This window comes from Lampris incognitus, chromosome 12 (genome assembly GCF_029633865.1).
Source record: "Lampris incognitus isolate fLamInc1 chromosome 12, fLamInc1.hap2, whole genome shotgun sequence".
Lineage (NCBI taxonomy): Eukaryota > Metazoa > Chordata > Actinopteri > Lampriformes > Lampridae > Lampris > Lampris incognitus.
In genome coordinates this window covers 19,180,879-19,197,517 of record NC_079222.1, presented here as the reverse complement: position 1 = coordinate 19,197,517, position 16,639 = coordinate 19,180,879, and the positions used below count along the sequence as shown (strand labels likewise).

The following is a 16,639-nucleotide window of genomic DNA, read 5'->3' as shown; positions in this document are numbered from 1 at the left end:
TCCGGGAATGTGGAAGGACTGATGGGTTAAAAAAAAAAACAGAGTAAGATTTCAATATGCGGTTAGATGGACTATATGTTCTTTTAGTGTGCTGACAGCTTAATCGCTGTGAAATCCCCCTCGTGGTTGCAGCAGGTCTTCATTATATCCTTCTTGTAAGTCTCCTTGATATTTGCTGAAAACACCCTTGTCTCAGAGTCTTTCAGTTCATTTGTGATGTAAGTCATCTCTTCTCTAAACTCCCTTAATGGGAGCCTCAGGTTACTCCTCAAGCTGTCAGATCTTCTCCAGTAGACCCTCATCCTTTTGCGTAGGAAAGAGGCCTAGATTTCTTTCTTGTCCAAATCTTCCAATTTTTTTTTTTTTTTATGTGGCCTCCACCATTTCAGGGTGTAAAAAAGTACACATGAAGTTGAGTGTATCTGAACAGGAATGCTAGCCACTGCTAGTTGAGCTTGTCTTAGTTTGCAGGCTAAGGCACATAATAGGTTGCCTCCTCCACACTGGTGTGACTAATCCGATGGACCATATGTCAGCGGCTTGTCAAGCTCAGAGCCAGTGTAGCAAAAGGACAGAGCCATGCAGGATAAGGTAGACTCGTGCAGGGCCGAATAACACAGACACACTGCACATCCACATGTAAGAAGAATTTTTGCTTGGAGTTTTAACGTTGTATGGAAGGGCAGGCAATTTAATATACAATCTGTATTGTCATAGAAATATGGACAAGAGAACCAAACAGAGCAGAGGTTGCTAAATAAAAAATTTGAATAGTAGTCATTGTGGCTAGATAGAAGAGTGGAAGATAACCGTGTGGGAAGGAGAAAAATGGAAAACCAAATTCATACTATAATCAACACACTGATATGGACAGAGACAAAAAAGAAAAGGAAAGGGCATTTAGAATTACGAGAAGGGAGGTCGCAGCTTTGGAGAGCTTAGAACAGATGGATGTCACAGTGACAGAGAGTGGCGGTCAGTCGGTCAGTACTGAAAGCATAGCAAAGCAGAGAAGGTTAGGGCAAAGAGGAGATGGTATTCCAGCCAATGCAGCAGAACAATGTGGCTTACTGAAACCTGCTCTCATTCCAGGAGACAGCAGCGAACACAGGGAGGAGGAGGAGGCGGCGTTGGTGGAGGAGGAAGGAATCAGAATCAACAACTACAACAGTCACCGCAGCACCAGAGGGATCAATCCCAACAACAAGCTCCAAACCAACAACAGCAGTATAATTCATCAGAGCAGTTGGGAGATTACAAAAACAACGGTGGTAATGGCAGGGCCCCTCGTCAGCATCAAGGAGGGCAGGGGCAGCGCCAAGGAGGCCCACCACACCATGGGTATGCCCAAAACCGCCGTTGGCATCACAACCAAAAAGGACAGGGACCGGCAAACTCCATGAGCGATAAAGGAGTACCACCAAGAACCACCAAAGAGAAGGAGACTGAGAATGTAAAAGCAGCTGAGGAGCAGAGCAAACCACCACAAGGGCCTAAAGACTTCAGCAGTAGGGGCCCAGCTGAATCACCCAGATCATGGACAACAACCAGTCAAAAAATCTGCCCAGATGAGATGGGTAATCAGGAGTTTCCCAGCCCACCACAAAGTTGGAAGTCAAATGAGGGCCAGTCGGAGCAGCCCAGAATCAGTCTGCTGCAGTCGTCAAAGGAAAGGCTGAGGAGAAGACTGAAGGACAAGGTAGAGGAAAGCTGCTTACTGCCTGTCAGTCAGCATTATGTCAGTTAGGACACACACACAGAAACACACTGAAAAGCATGTAGTCTTGTAATTATTCTCATTATGCCTACATTCATAAATGTGAATTAACTCTCAGTGAATGAACAGGTGTCTCCACAAACATGTTCGTCATACATTAACCTTCTATTTAGTCATCTACTTCATCATGTCACTTGCTGAGTTGTCTCACAGACACACATCAATTCATTTACTCACCCAGAGAATGTGTTCGGTTGGTTGGGATGGGAATACATTTTACCCACTGAGGAGGTAAAGCAGCTGAAGGAGCAATAACTAACAGCGCCACATGTTTTCCACTATCTGCACTATGCTAGTCTGCTGGCCGAATGTTGGTTTTTTCTGTTTCCTTCCTCAACATCTAACTTATTACCACGAGGGGTTGGTTTGGTTTAACAACACCTCATTCACCACAGGCAACAAGGCAGAGAGTAACAAACAGTGTCAAAACTGCTGAAAGTCAACAAAAACACACCAGAATGTATTTAGTTCAGGGAAAATGGGGATATGAATTAGCTTCTAGCTCCTCTCTGGAGGGTGACGTGTTCATGCTGCTTATTTTATGAAATCAAGCAAATCTCTCTCAGACAAATTTTCATTTGGCGAGGGCATCCGGGTAGTGTAGCGGTCTATTCCGTTGCCTACCAACATGGGAATTGCCAGTTCGAATCCCCATGTTACCTCCAGCTTGGTCGGGCGTCCCTACAGACACAATTGGCCGTGTCTGCGGGTGGGAAGCCGGATGTGGGTATGTGTCCTGGTCGCTGCACTACCGCCTCCTCTTGTAGGTCAGGGTGCCTGTTCGGGGGGGAAGGGAACTGGGGGGAAAATTGTGGTCCTCCCACGCGCTGTGTCTCCCTGGTGAAACTCCTCACTGTCAGGTGAGAAGAAGTGGCTGGCGACTCCACATGTATCAGAGGAGGCATGTGGTAGTCTGCTGCCCTCCCTGGATTGGCAGAGGGGGTGGAGCAGTGACTGGGACGGCCCGGAAGAGTGGGGTAATTGGCCAAGTACAATTGGGGAGAAAAAGGGGGAAAATCCACAAAAAGATGAAATAAAATATTCGGCTGCTCCCTCGAGATGGGATATGATTGCTAGTTAACATAGGATAGCGTAGGGCTTTCATAGGATTCTAAAATTCAGCATAGGGCTTTTAACATATTTCACATTTATGTAGATTTATCTAATTTTTGCTAATCTGATCGAAAGACTAATGTGTCTAAAACATTATCTGTTGAATGTGCAATAAAACAGTCAAACCAGTGCACCAAAGTAAGGTCCACTAAATTGATTTACATGTGATAAGCAATTGACTGGGTTACACATGCTGTTGATTGGGTTACACATGCTGTTGATTATGTGAATTTCAATTGTACATGTTGTGAGTGGATATCTCCTCTCCAAATCATGTAGGCTGCATACCTGCTACCCTGCACGCATTTTGTGTACCAACTATGCAATTATTGGTCAAAATACGCAGGTACGAGATGCGAGGGCATAGCAGAAATAGTGTGCTGTCCTTTTATTTTTATATTTTCTTTTTCAATTTGTGTATAATGATTCCATGTTATATTGCATAATCCTGATTCCCAAGACAAAACACAAGAGACAGTTTGTGGGGTTTTTTTTGGGGTTTTTTTTTAATCAATGTGTGTGTGTATGTGTGTATTTGTGTGTGTGTGTGTGTGTTCGTTAGTGTGTACTTTTGTTTTCTCCTTTGTCTAGTAAGAAAAGTTATTTTCTTAAGTAAAATATTCTCAATACCATATGCATATTGTGCATTCCCTTCTTATTTATGGGTTATTTTAGAGCAGGGGTGGGCAACTTCTCCCCCCTGTTTTTGTGGCCCCAAGAAACAATATTTATTAGTTAAAAGAACATACTTTAAGTGACTATTTTTTCAGCTTTGACCACTAGGAGACTCAATTGCTTGTATTACCTTCAACCAAAAATGTAAGCTACTACCTTGAAACTGGAAGAATCTCTTCATCTAATCAGCTTCTTTTTAATGTTGTTAGATGTATGTTGTTAGTATGTTGTTAGAATTGTGTTTTTCCATAAATATGCTTAAAAAAATTTGCAAGTATAGTTGGTACTCATGAATATCATCTCAGGTTGGCAGGTATGATGCTGTACAAACATCACATGAATGAAATAATAGCACATACCTGTATTTTCACTGCATGTGATTCTGTGCTGGATCTTCAAAAATATTTTGTATACATGATTTGTATCTTAATTGAGTTTTAGACGGGTAGTTCAGCATTTTGTTGTGTCTGAAGCAATGGAAGAAGCTGCCCAATGTTTCTAAGTCATGGTCATGTGGCTCATTTATTGTAAACTTACGCTTTGCAAAAACACATTGGAAGTTGACCAGCTCATATCTGGCACTATTTCAGTACCATCTCCTATCTCCTCTAGCACTTTACTATTTTCCCCTGTCTCTAGGAAGAAGCTTGTGTGGTGGCAGCAGGTGCTGGGCCCCAGCGCATGGACCGACTAGTAGAACTACTCAACAGTATGAGGAGTAACAGCAGTGGAGTGGAACAACAACTGGCCTCCTTCATGGAGGAGGCACAGTGCTCAGCACGCTCTGAGGAAACTCTGGCCCAGGTTGTCAGTACTATCTACTCTAAGGCTGTGTCGGACCGAAGCTTTGCCGCCACAGCTGCCAAGCTGTGTGACAAGATGGCTCTGTTCATGGTAGAAGGGACCAAGTTTCGATCACTGCTCCTCAACATGCTGCAGGTGAGAAGGCCGGGAGGGAAGGTCAGTTGGAGGAGAAAAAGGATGGGGGGGGGGGTCTGTATGAGTTCCTGTATGTGGAAATGTTTCTCACTCAGAAGAGATTTAAATATGGGTAAAGGCAGTGTTTTTTTTGCTGTTGTTGTTTGATTGTGAAAAACAATTTTTGTTGTTTTGTTTATGTTGTATATGGGATGTCATAATTTTTGTGGCTGTCTTTGAAAATAAGTGGAGGTGGGGGACATCCGAGTAGCATAGTGGTCTATTCCATTGCCTACAAACATGGGGATCGCCGGTTCGAATCCCCGTTTTACCCTCGGCTTGGTCGGGTGTCCCTACAGACACAATTGGCCGTGTCTGCGGGTGGGAAGCCGGATGTGGGTATGTGTCCTGGTCGCCGCACTAGTGCCTCCTCTGGTCAGTCAGGGCGCCTGTTTGGAGGGGAGTGGGAACTGCGGGGAATAGCGTGAGCTTCCCATGTGCTACGTCCCTCTGGCGAAACTCCTCACTGTCAGGTGAAAAGAAGCAGCTGGTGACTCCTACCACATGCCTCCTCTGAGGCATGTGGTAGTCTGCCGCCCTCCCCAGATTGGCAGAGGGGGTAGAGCAGAGATCGGGACGGCTCGGAAGACTGGGGTAATTGGCCGGATACAGTTGGGGAGAAAAAGGGTGGGGGGTACAAAATATAGTATGAATGGAGGTGGCAGTATTTTCATTTTCATAAACTGATTCCATTTACAATGTGGGACCTCTTACGAACAACATACAGTTTACCAGCTTGCATTAGTCTTCAGTATGCTGTCGACAACGGTCTACTTATGTCAGTGGCCCTTGGTGATCAACAGGAGTTTGAACAGATTTCGACCGTCATCTGGGTAATTTTTTTCTCAGAATTGTCCCTCTTTAATCTGAGAATGTGGGAGCCGAAGCAGGTGGGAACCTGTAGTGTGTGGTATCCTAAATGTCAGTGGGCAAAGGAGCCAACCAATAGTTCTTTAGGAAAGAGACCCTGTCAGTCTGATTTCCTCCTTCACTCAGAAAATATGTCCCCTCACATTTTCCCTACCCACCATCCAGCCTCCCATTTAACCACATAGTTCCAGTTTCACACATAATGAAAACTTTTAGTCACACCATATTTCAATGTTTCTTTCCCCTTTCCCTCTTCCTGTCCTCTTCCCCCATGAGCTCAATGGACCTCATTCACCAATATCTTCCTAAGGTTTTTTCTTAAATTTGTTCTTAAGAGATGTCCTAAAAAAGTCTATATCAGATTCATGACGTGTTCTTTGAGTGAGGAATTGCGGAATCGAGAGAAGTCAAGAATGCCCAAACAAAAGTCTAAAGAGGGTGGCGCACCAAAAACAAAAACTTCAGTAGTTCTGAAGTGGAGGTACTGCTGAAGGAAGTGAACACCAAACGAGCTGTCATATTTAGCAGTGTCAAAATATGCATGGGATGCTGTTACTCGTTCACTGAACGCTGTATCTGGAGAAGGGCACACAACTGGTGAAGTAAAAAAAAAAATGGTTTGATCTCAAATCCGAGGCCAAAAAAAAATATCGCCAAACACAGAAGAAAGACGCCGATCACTGGACGGGGGCAGGCTTGCCCATAGTTATATGAGCTGGACCAACACATAGCCTTTATTTACAAATGAGCAATTAATTGCTGTCAAACTTGGACAACAAGTCTGTTGTCCATTCCCAGGAATGGGTCAGGACACACATCCTCTTGTTGTTGTGGTGGCTGAGGGGGAAGTGGTACACCATGTTTCATGGCGATGTTATGCAAGATACAGCAGGCCAAATCTAAAATGAAGAAAAAAATGCCCAAAAATAGAATAAAATGTAAAAAAAAATGTGATAGAATTTGGCTAAGGTTGCCTTTAGGCTCTCTAAAACAATTTTTGCAAGAATAAAACACAATTTCTCAGCTGTTCTCTTTACAAACACCTTCTCCGGTGTGTAAAGCAGCTTGCCACCTGCTGTGTCCAAACACATCCAGCATCCTTTTAAGATGCCAATGGTGCGCTTGATGGGGGAGTAAGTACATGTGTGCCACTGATGGAAGGACACCTCCTGGTGAGTCTGAGGGTTGGTGAGTGATGTCATTAACCAGGGTGCCAGGGCATATCCTTGATCTCCTAATGAAACAAGTCATTATAGGAATAGAAGCCCACTGTTGACGGAATTTATAATTTCTCAAAGATGCCATGAATCTCAAGCAGCTCCTTATTCGAGGTGCATACCCACAGAACTGTTTTGTAAAACGTAGGAGTCGTGTGTGCCTCCTGAGAAGCAGGAGACCATATTCAGAAGGTGGTTCTGGGAAAATTTATGGAGTGTTATTGCTTGCGGTTGAGATATGGGAACAGATCTGGAGAGGGTGCCTTAATGCACACGTGTGTGCAGTCTATTGCACCGCTGTTGTTAGGTAGACCAGCAATGGAATGGACTCCTCTCTTGACTGGGACCTGTTCTTCTGCTGTATAGGGGAATTTTATGTATTGTGTTGCCAATTGAGTTATTCCATCCACAACTCGTGGGAGAGTGCGACTGATGGATGTCTGTGATATGCCCACCCTGTATCCTAGCTCCCTCTGAAATGTCCCAGCGGCTAAAAAGCCCAAGGTGGAGGGTACATGCGCGTGTGGTATTACAGGGTTAGACCATCTGGTATGGCTCCGCAATGCTGGCTCCAAACTATTGCAAAGCTCCATCAGGACAACTCCTGGTAGCCTAAAACGTCCCAAGAGGTACTTTTCAATCCCTGAAAATAGATCTACATGTTCCTGGAAGATGTGTTCCCTCGTCAGGGCACGATCTGAAACATCTTGCAGCAGTAGTAAGTATGCCATTGTGCGAGTAGACCTAGGGTGCAGAAGAAAAGGCCTACTTTGGGCCTATAAATAGCGTGCTCAATCACTGATTGAACGGCATGGTTCCCAATTAACATAATTGATGTGACTTGAAGTGTTTGTGTAGTGTATATTAATTTTAAAAGACCATAATTTTTTTGTAAAATAATGAAAATAATTATTAAAGATATTATAAATGAAAAAAATTATTGTAATTTAAATTCTTTAATATTATAAAACTGTAGAATTGAAGAAGACGCAATGAGCAATTATTTGGCACAAACATGTCAGCACTGAAATGTACGTAAGAGTGATCTTGAGTTTGGGTAGATTCTGTTCTTACTTAAGATCAAATCTCGAGGGCGTCCAGGTTGTGTGGTGGTCTATTCCATTGCCTACCAACACGGGGATCACCGGATCGAATCCCTGTGTTACCTCCAACTTGGTCGGGTGTCACTACAGACACAGTTTGCTTTAGTTATGTGTCCTGGTTGCTGCACTAGCGCCTCCTCTGGTGAGTCGGGGCACCTGTTCGCGGGGAGGGGGAATTGGGGAATATCGTGAACCCTCCACGCGTTACGTCCCCCTGGAGAAACTCCTCACTGTCAGGTGAAAAGAAGCGGCTGATGACTCCACGTGTATCCGAAGAGGCATGTGGTAGTCTGCAGCCCTCCCCGGATCGGCAGAGGGGGGTGGAGCAGTGACCGGGATGGCTCGGAAAATAGGGTAATTGGCCAAGTACAATTGGGGAGAAGAGGAAAAAAGCTACAAAAAAACAAAAACAAAAAAAGAACACATCCCAAATAAGAAAACATTGGTGAATATCAGAATATTCCTGAAAACTGCGTAAATGAGTTTTGAGAAGAAATTTCTTGGTGAATGAGGCCCAATATTCCCATGCTCTCTGGTCTTATCATCTCCTGTCACCCAGAACAACACGGGCCAGTGCCTTGCTGTTTTTCCACACTCATTTCCTCTCCCCCCCCCACTCCTCCCTTTCTCTCCTCACCCCCTCACTTCATCCCAAGTGCCAGACAACCACACCACAGTAGCAGACTGTCTGTCGCATGTGTGTGCTGTCTGCACGCACATGCATGCACCCGCAGACCCCACTGGCTGTCATCAGATGGCGTGTCGGGGCTAAATGTTAACCCACCCGCTGCGTCACCAGGCTTCCTGCTTCTACTTCTCCTCATTTCCTGACGCTATTCTTTATCTCTGTAGTTTTCAATTTTACCACCCTTCCCTTACCTTTATCCTAAATGGGTACAGTAAGCACCCTTCGGTTTCCTCCCCTCCTTTCTTATCTAGTGTTTTTCCATTCGATCTCTCCCATCAGAGACTGACATTTCCTTCTCAGCTTGAGCAGCGGTGAATCCTCCCTTAATCTTCCTTTTCTGTTCTCCACCTTGTCTTTAGTCCTTTCTTCCTAGCAGTCTGCTTCCCGTCCTGCTTCCCTCTTGCACTTCTTCCTCCTCCTCATTTCTGCCATGCCGTCTTCCCAGCCCGTTTGGACCCCCTCCTTGTCTTTGACATTTGGATTGAATGCTTTAAAACATTCTGAATGTCATAAGTGGGACCACTAAGGCCTTTATTAATAATACATGTTGCTGCCAGACCCCTGCTCCCTCAATGTGGGAGCAATTAGTCTGTGACCACCCCACTAACGGCTTGGAAGGCTTTTGTTGCTTGATTAAATAACGGCAAGTCTGTTATCTGCTGTGTGCAGTTGATCCCATAACGCTGAGAAGGTCTTTATTTCTGAAATAATATTTGTACCTTCTTACTCCTCTTCTTCCTCTGCCTCAGCTTGTTTTGTTTTTTTCTTTTGATAATTACTCATCTTTGTTTTGTATTTTTTGTTTTGTTTTTTATACAGGCAGCGGCGGGTAATACCTATCTCTGCTGTCTGTATGTTTTGTGGTTTGTCGTTCAAGTGTCAAGTGCTGTAGTTGTTACCTCCGGCTTGGTCGGGTGTCACTACAGACACCGTTGGCTGTGTCAGCGGGTGGGAAGCCGGATGTGGGTATGTGTTCTGGTCGCTGCACTAGCGCCTCCTCTGGTCAGTCAGGCCTCTGGTCAGTCAGGCCCCTCCCCCCCTGTTCGGGGGGGAGGGGGAATAGCGTGATCCTCCCACGCGCTACGTCCCCCTGGGAAACTCCTCGCTGTCAGGTGAAAAGAAGCGGCGGGCGACTCCGCATGTATGGGAGGAGGCATGTGGTAGTCTGCAGCCCTCCCCAGATCGGCAGAGAGGGTGGAGCAGCGACCGGGACGGCTCGGAAGAGTGGGGTAATTGGCCAAGTACAATTGGGGAGGGGAAAAAATGGGGGGAAATCCACAAAAATAAATAAGTTAATAAATAAATAACAGCAAGTCTGTTTTCTTCTCAGTGTGCTGTTTATTCCATAAGGCTGAGAAGGTTTATTTTTGGAAATAATATTTGCACCTTCTTCCTCCTCTTCTTCCTCTGCCTCAGCTTGATTTTCTTTTGATAATTATTCATCTTTCTGTTTTGTTCGCTTTAATGCAGGCGGCGGCGGGCCATACCCATCTTTGCCGTCTGTATGTTTTGTGGTTTGTCGTTCAAGTGTCAAGTGCTGTGGCTGTCTTTCCAGAAGTGCGTGTATGTGTGAGACCTGTGAAGTTGTTTTGCAAGATGTGTGTGTGTGATGCTATGTTTATCACATCTGTGTGAAGTCGTCTCTTATACCCTTTGGGGGGGGGTTATTCTATGTGCTTTTAAGGATGCAAGGCTGCACCACAGTGTGCATTTTCAGTGCAGTTCAGAGCATACACACTACAAGGCAGCACATCGAATAAAAAGAACTGGAAAAAGTTGGCATCGCTCTGAGTAAACTTTGTATTTAACCCAGCGAGTAACATCTTTAACAAGTGCACATTATGCATTAACCCATATTAACCCAAACACTTTTACATCACTGGTACAGTTCACTACACTGCCCTTCACTTCTAAGCCGAATTAACATTTTCTCATCTTCTCTTTGCCAGATGAAAGAAATACATTAATTTGTTAAATGCGTTTTTTTTAACTCCTTTTCTGCTTCGAGTACTTTCAGCAGTGAGGTTAACACCTGTACCACCTACAATAATTCCCATCAGCGAGATGGTAAAGATGTTAATGGTGATTAATGGTTCTGCCAGTAAAGGTAGTTTACCACCATCGCTGATGGAGTTATTAAACGCAAGCCACCTACCTACCTCCTACCTTTAACTTCAATTACACTGATGCACAAAAGCACAAAAGGTTCTTGGAAGCGATTTGGGCTTTTTTTTTTGCCACGTAAGTAGTCTATTTTCTGTCTAAACCTGAATCATTTTCATCATCCAGCCTTCCCCTCCCCTCCGTGGTCTCTCTTCTCTTTTGTTCTCTCTCTCTCCCCTCTTTTTCCCACTTACTCCTCTCAGAAGGACTTCTCCCACCGAGAGGAGCTTCAGCAGTCAGATGTGGAGAGGTGGCTGGGATTCATCACCTTCTTGTGTGAGGTGTTTGGTACCATGAGGAGCAGTGCTGGGGAGCCTTTCAGGGTGCTTGTCTGTCCCATTTATACGTGCCTGCGAGAGGTTTGTAATCCACCACAGACCTAGATCTGGTCTTACCAAAATGTTGACGATGATTCATTGAGCTGCACAATCACTTGGTGTGACAGCATGTATTTGAACTTTGACTAAACCATACATATTTTCTACTTCAGACATATACTCTTCTTAAAGACCTTTTTTTTGTAATGGCCATATTAATTTTCACCTGTTCCCATTTTTCTCAGAAAATACCGTTGACTTTTGCATAAGCGGTGAAGCACAAATGCCAGTTTCCTCTTTTTAACCAGACGTAGTCTAGACTTTCAACACAATGGGGTTTGTCGGTCTAGTTGTCCAGACAGACCAGGGTAGGATTGTAACATCCATCAGCGCTTCCAGTAAAATACCTGGCCCCAGGTTCACTTCCTGTCAGCGGGCCCTGCTCGTCTACACAGACTCCTGTGGTCACCATGGAAACCAGCTAGCCACAGCAGATATACCATGATACAGTACTGGTTTGGACAAGATGAAACATTGAGAGGGGGAGCGAGAACAACAAACTTAACAAAGATGTAGAGAAAAGAAATAAAATGTGGGAGAGATGGAGATCAGTGGGTTCAGGTTGACCATTGTTGAAGTTGCGGTTTGTTAACAGCATGGCTGAGAAGGAAAATAAGCAGAGGAGAATTAGAGAATGGTGACAGAATCGGGGAGAGAGAAAGATTTAAAGCAGCTACGATTTTTAGAGGAAAAAAGAAGAAGCGTGCCAGAGAGTTTTACCAATCGGGCCACCGCGTCTGCCAGTTTGGCACGCTCACCCTACCTCTCCAGCATTCACACACTTAAAGACCACATGAAATGGCATGGGGGTGGGGGGGGGGGCGCAAGATTCCATGATGTGACGCATTTCCGAAAAACACAGACCCTTAGGGTGGAATTCAGTTAGAGATGGGCGGTCGATTTTTGTTGTTTTTTTTTTTATTATTATTATTATTATTATTTTGGTAAACTCTAACCCATCCCATGAGAAAATTCCTCTCTGCATTTAACCCATCCTAGCTGTGTAGCTAGGAGCAGTGGGCAGCCGCCGTGCAGCACCCGGGGACCAATTCCAATTCGTCTTGCCACGCCTCAGTCAGGGGGCACAGACAGGAGTATTAACCCTAACATGCATGCCTTTTTGATGATGGGGGAAACCGGGGCACCCGGAGAAACCCCACCGCAGACACGGGGAGAAGATGCAAACTCCACACAGAGGACGACCCGGGATGACCCCCAGGGTTGGACAACCCCGGGGTTCGAACCCGGGACCTTCTTGCTGTGAGGCGACGGCGCTAACCACCGGGCTACCGTGCCGCCCAATTTGAGTGACATTCTAACATGAATGTACTCCAGCCATTGTTTTCGTAGCCGTAGAGTTTGGAAAATAAATTAAGTGTTTTTGGATGCGAACAGCCAAGGATGGCACTGCGTCCAACTGAGTGCAGTAACGCACATTTTGAGTTTTATAAGGTTGGGGAGGGATGGGGAAATTCAAATTAAATGACTACTGGACATTTTTCTTGATGCCCGCCCACACATGTTGAGATGTAGCTATGAACGTGACGCCTATTCCAGGTAGAGGAAACACAGGGTTCTTTAATTGCGAATAAAAGGGCAATGCCTTTTTTGTGAATTTTTTGGCACTCGGTGATAGGCAAATGAGAACCTTTTGCAGATAAAACGGGTAACATAGGGGGGAAAACCCGTTTTTCATTTCATGTGGTCTTTAAATACAACTAACACTCACACACCACCCACACCCTGTCTGAGTGTATGCCCAATGCATTATCTCACCTTGTTAAAAGGCTTGGCAACGCCACCGAGAGTGTGATCATAAAACAACGCCCACACACACATACTTTACATTAGTCATGTGCATACACAAATTCCCATGCGCACACATATTCCATAATTACCAAATGATATTTGGTTAATTATGAGTAAAACATACCCAGTGGAAGGGTGACCGGGTAGCATAGCGGTCTATTCCGTTGCCTACCAACACAGGTTCAAATCTCCGTGTTACCTCCAGCTTGGTCGGGCGTCCCTACAGACACAATTGGCCGTGTCTGCGGGTGGGAAGCCGGATGTGGATATGTGTCCTGGTCGCTGCACTAGCGCCTCCTTTGGTCAGCCAGGGCGCCTGTTCGGGCGGGGGGGGGGGATTGGAGGGAACTAGCGTGATCCTCCCATGTGCTACGTCCCCCTGGTGACATTCCTCACTGTCAGGCGAAAACAACCGGTTGGCGGCTCCACATGTATCGGAGGAGTTATGTGGTAGTCTGCAGCCCTCCCCCGGATCGGCAGAGGGGGTTGAGGAGCGACTGGGACGGCTCAGAAGAGTGGGGTAATTGGCCAAGTACGATTGGGGAGAAAAGGGGGGTACATTCCAAAAAAAAAATACTAGTGGAAAAAAGTTCTAATGTGAGTCAGAAATCAAAATATTAGTATGTAGTATTTGTATTATGAATGCCTATGTCTGTACATGTGTGTCTGCATGTGTGTTTGCATCCTCAATGTTCTCAAATAGTACAGTTTTTTTCCCCAGAGACTTTGATTTCGATTTCCTGTATATCTGTTTTGACATGTGGCTGTTGGCTTCCAGCTACATGCGACTCTGTAACATGCCATTTCCGTGTGTGTGTGTGTGTGTGTGTGTGTGTGTGTGTGTGTGTGTGTGTGTGTGTGTGTGTGTGTGTGTGCGTGTGTGTGTGCGTGTGTGTAATTTGTGTTGAGGGTTAGGAAGTGGCATATGAGGGTGAAAGGCTTGTTCTTGTACATGTTTATTTGTGTTTATGTGTTGCAAAAGTGTCTGTGTATGCTTACACACTATGCGATGGCTGTCCGCTACAGCTGCAGCCTGCAGAACAGGGTTGGATAGCAGCTCTAGGTGTGTTGGGAAGTGCATCTAGGTAGACATGACAGCTGTATAGTCAGAGCAGATTAATGGGACATGATCTCATCCTACCCAAGAGGGATATAACATTGGAATATACTCCATCCTGAACAGTTAGTAGAGTTATAAAATGGTACTGATCTGACAGGTTTGGTTCGGTTTGTTTTCACATCCTAGATAACAGGCAAAGTGCCAAAGAAAAAAAATACTTTGAGAAAAAATACAATAATGAACACAGAAGAGATATAAACTAATTTTTGCCAATAAGAAACATTAACACCAACATCCCAATGGAAACAGCTCAACCCAAAACAGACAAAAGGTAGAAGTGTATTAATAGTAAATTAATACACATTATTTCAGACCATTCAATTGAATGAAACAGACTCAATGTAAGGATCCCTCCTCATGGAGTCCAGACTTTCTGCTAAATTGGAGATATTGTGTACCTGTTGTAAAACAATTACTAGTGCCAAAACCCACGTTTTAATCATTAATGGGTGATGACACACTTTGATGTTATCGTTAGTCATGTAGCGTAATTAGCGTTTTTAAATGCTGAAAAGCTGCATCCTTTCTTTTTAATTTCTGTTTTATATGTGTAGTTATATTTCTGCTCTTTTTGTAAAGCATGTTTGTAACCTGCTTTCATTTAGTGCCGTATATTTTTATTGTTATTGGGCTTAAAGACATGTACATTTGAACTTTCAGCATTTTACAGTGTAAGTTGTCTGTATTCTGTATTTTTACCTTTTTAAAAGATATCTGAGTTTAAAGTTTGAAAAAAATTGCCTACACAAGTGATTTGTGGGGCGTTCAGGCCGTGGGCTTTCACATAGGGCCTTCAGTAATGAACTGCCTCAGCCCAAAACACACTCACACATTTCTCATAAGGGTGCTGATACAGCCAACACAGCCGTGTACAAAATACACTATCACGCACTAGAAGCACTACTGGATCAAAACCAACAAACATCTGATCTTCAACAACCACAACGCACACCACTGTGCTCTATAGCAGCTGTTGCAGCATCACCATCAGAGCCTTTATGTCACTCGGCAACCAGATTTGCACACGCACACAACATGGGCACAAAAGCAACTAGAAGAGTGCACTCAGTAGAGTGTAGCTCTCTCTCCACCAGGCGTATCTGCCCTTCTCCGGTGCTCCGACTACACCTTTTTTCGCCTACCGGGAGAAGGGACCCTTATTAAATGATGTCAAGATGTGTTTAACCGTCGCGGTTTTCATGATATAAAAGGAATGTAGGCGAATTACTTTTAATTCATTCTAAAGCAATAAAAATGTTTTAAAAAAACATAGCTCAGTCATGGAAATTGTTTAATTGTAGCTACTGAGGTGATTCTCAGCTGTGACTGTAATTAATCTTACTCGTGAAATTGTATTTTTATAGGAGTTTTACCACTGGAGTCAATGCCACCTCCGCGTCTAATCCCCCTCATGATATCCGTTATACAAACATGGTAGCGAGGCGAATAAAGCGAATTATTTTTGGCTCGCCCAGTTCTTCTGTGCTCAGCTCAGCAGTGAATTATTTGCTGATTTGCGAAATACGATCGACGTCTCGTTTACTTTCAACACTCATACCCAAAATACTGTAGCGAACTCGGGGGGCAGCCCGGGAACCGCCACCACGGCCGGGACACAAACCCATCTCTCCTGCACCACGGGCGACAACGTTGACCAGTCTACTAAAGGGTCTGACCCGTTACCCAAGGGCTAACGTGTCTACTTATTCGCGTACGTTGCACTACATAATGGTCGCTGTTGATGCCCGAGCTAAATCAACTACGCGCATGCGTGCAGCAACAGCAAGCAACGTTGGTCGAGCGAGCTTGAGAGTGAATGGAGAGAGGGAGCGGCGGTAGTGGGAACAAACGTTTTCCGAAGGTGTTTAATCACCACAACTATGAGAGGTTCTTGATCACAGTCATAACTGTGCACAAAAAAGTTTAGGCTGATAGGTCCCGTGGTTTACGAGACTAGCCGCGGACAGACACACGATGCGACCAAACACATACCGCCTGGTGGCGATAACAAACAAGTTTCCACAGTTGATGCAGTGTTCACCAGTCAAGTATAGCAACAATATCATCAGTGCACCACCTTCAGTTCAATAAGAAAAATGTGCACACTAACCTGGAGATGACATTCAACCTCACCTGAGAGACTTGTGGCAGCCTTCTCTCACAAAATTCATCCAGTAATTTAGTCCGTTTGGGAGAACATTTAAAAAAATGCAGACAATCCTACCAGATTCGCAAAAAAAAAAAAAACCCACAAAAATAGATCCTCAGCAAGATCATCAGTAGCTGTGAATGTGATGGCTATTGTGCTTAGTTCACTCACAACCCACCAAAGGCTCAAGCTCAGAGTTGATGACGACCCCGGGGCTAGCACCCATACATCACAGGGCCCCTGGGGCCGTCTGTCACTACACATCAAAATGTGATTGGCTGATGATACAGTCACTCAAAGTTGTAATCAGTTTGCAGCTGCCGGCTTCAACGAAAAGGCTAGCAAATACAAACTAGCGCTGGTTCCAAGGAGCTGCAATGCTTTTAGATGACAGGAAATTCCCGCTCAGCCACAGAGAAAACAAGTAATGGAATCCAGACACATTTCAGGCATACATCAGTTTAACTATAAAAAAAATTATAATTTTGATTTTGAAAGGGCCAGCAGAGGAAAAAAAAAACTTTTGCACAAACTTTTTTTTTCAGACAGTGTAATATTTCCTTGTTTAAAATGGCTGTGTACCCACAGCTAGCATTAACA

The 16,639-nt window shown here is 44.6% G+C and overlaps 1 protein-coding gene across 1 annotated transcript in view; it reads left to right on the top strand.

The window, feature by feature from the left end:
• Positions 1-16,639, top strand: part of ctif (CBP80/20-dependent translation initiation factor) — a 114,670-nt gene that overhangs the window by 92,792 nt on the left and 5,239 nt on the right. Inside the window, exons 9-11 of the mRNA XM_056291070.1 lie at positions 1,093-1,699; positions 4,205-4,504; positions 10,788-10,943. Of these exons, the coding sequence (XP_056147045.1) occupies positions 1,093-1,699; positions 4,205-4,504; positions 10,788-10,943 (1,063 nt within the window). The remainder of the gene's footprint in view (positions 1-1,092; positions 1,700-4,204; positions 4,505-10,787; positions 10,944-16,639) is intronic.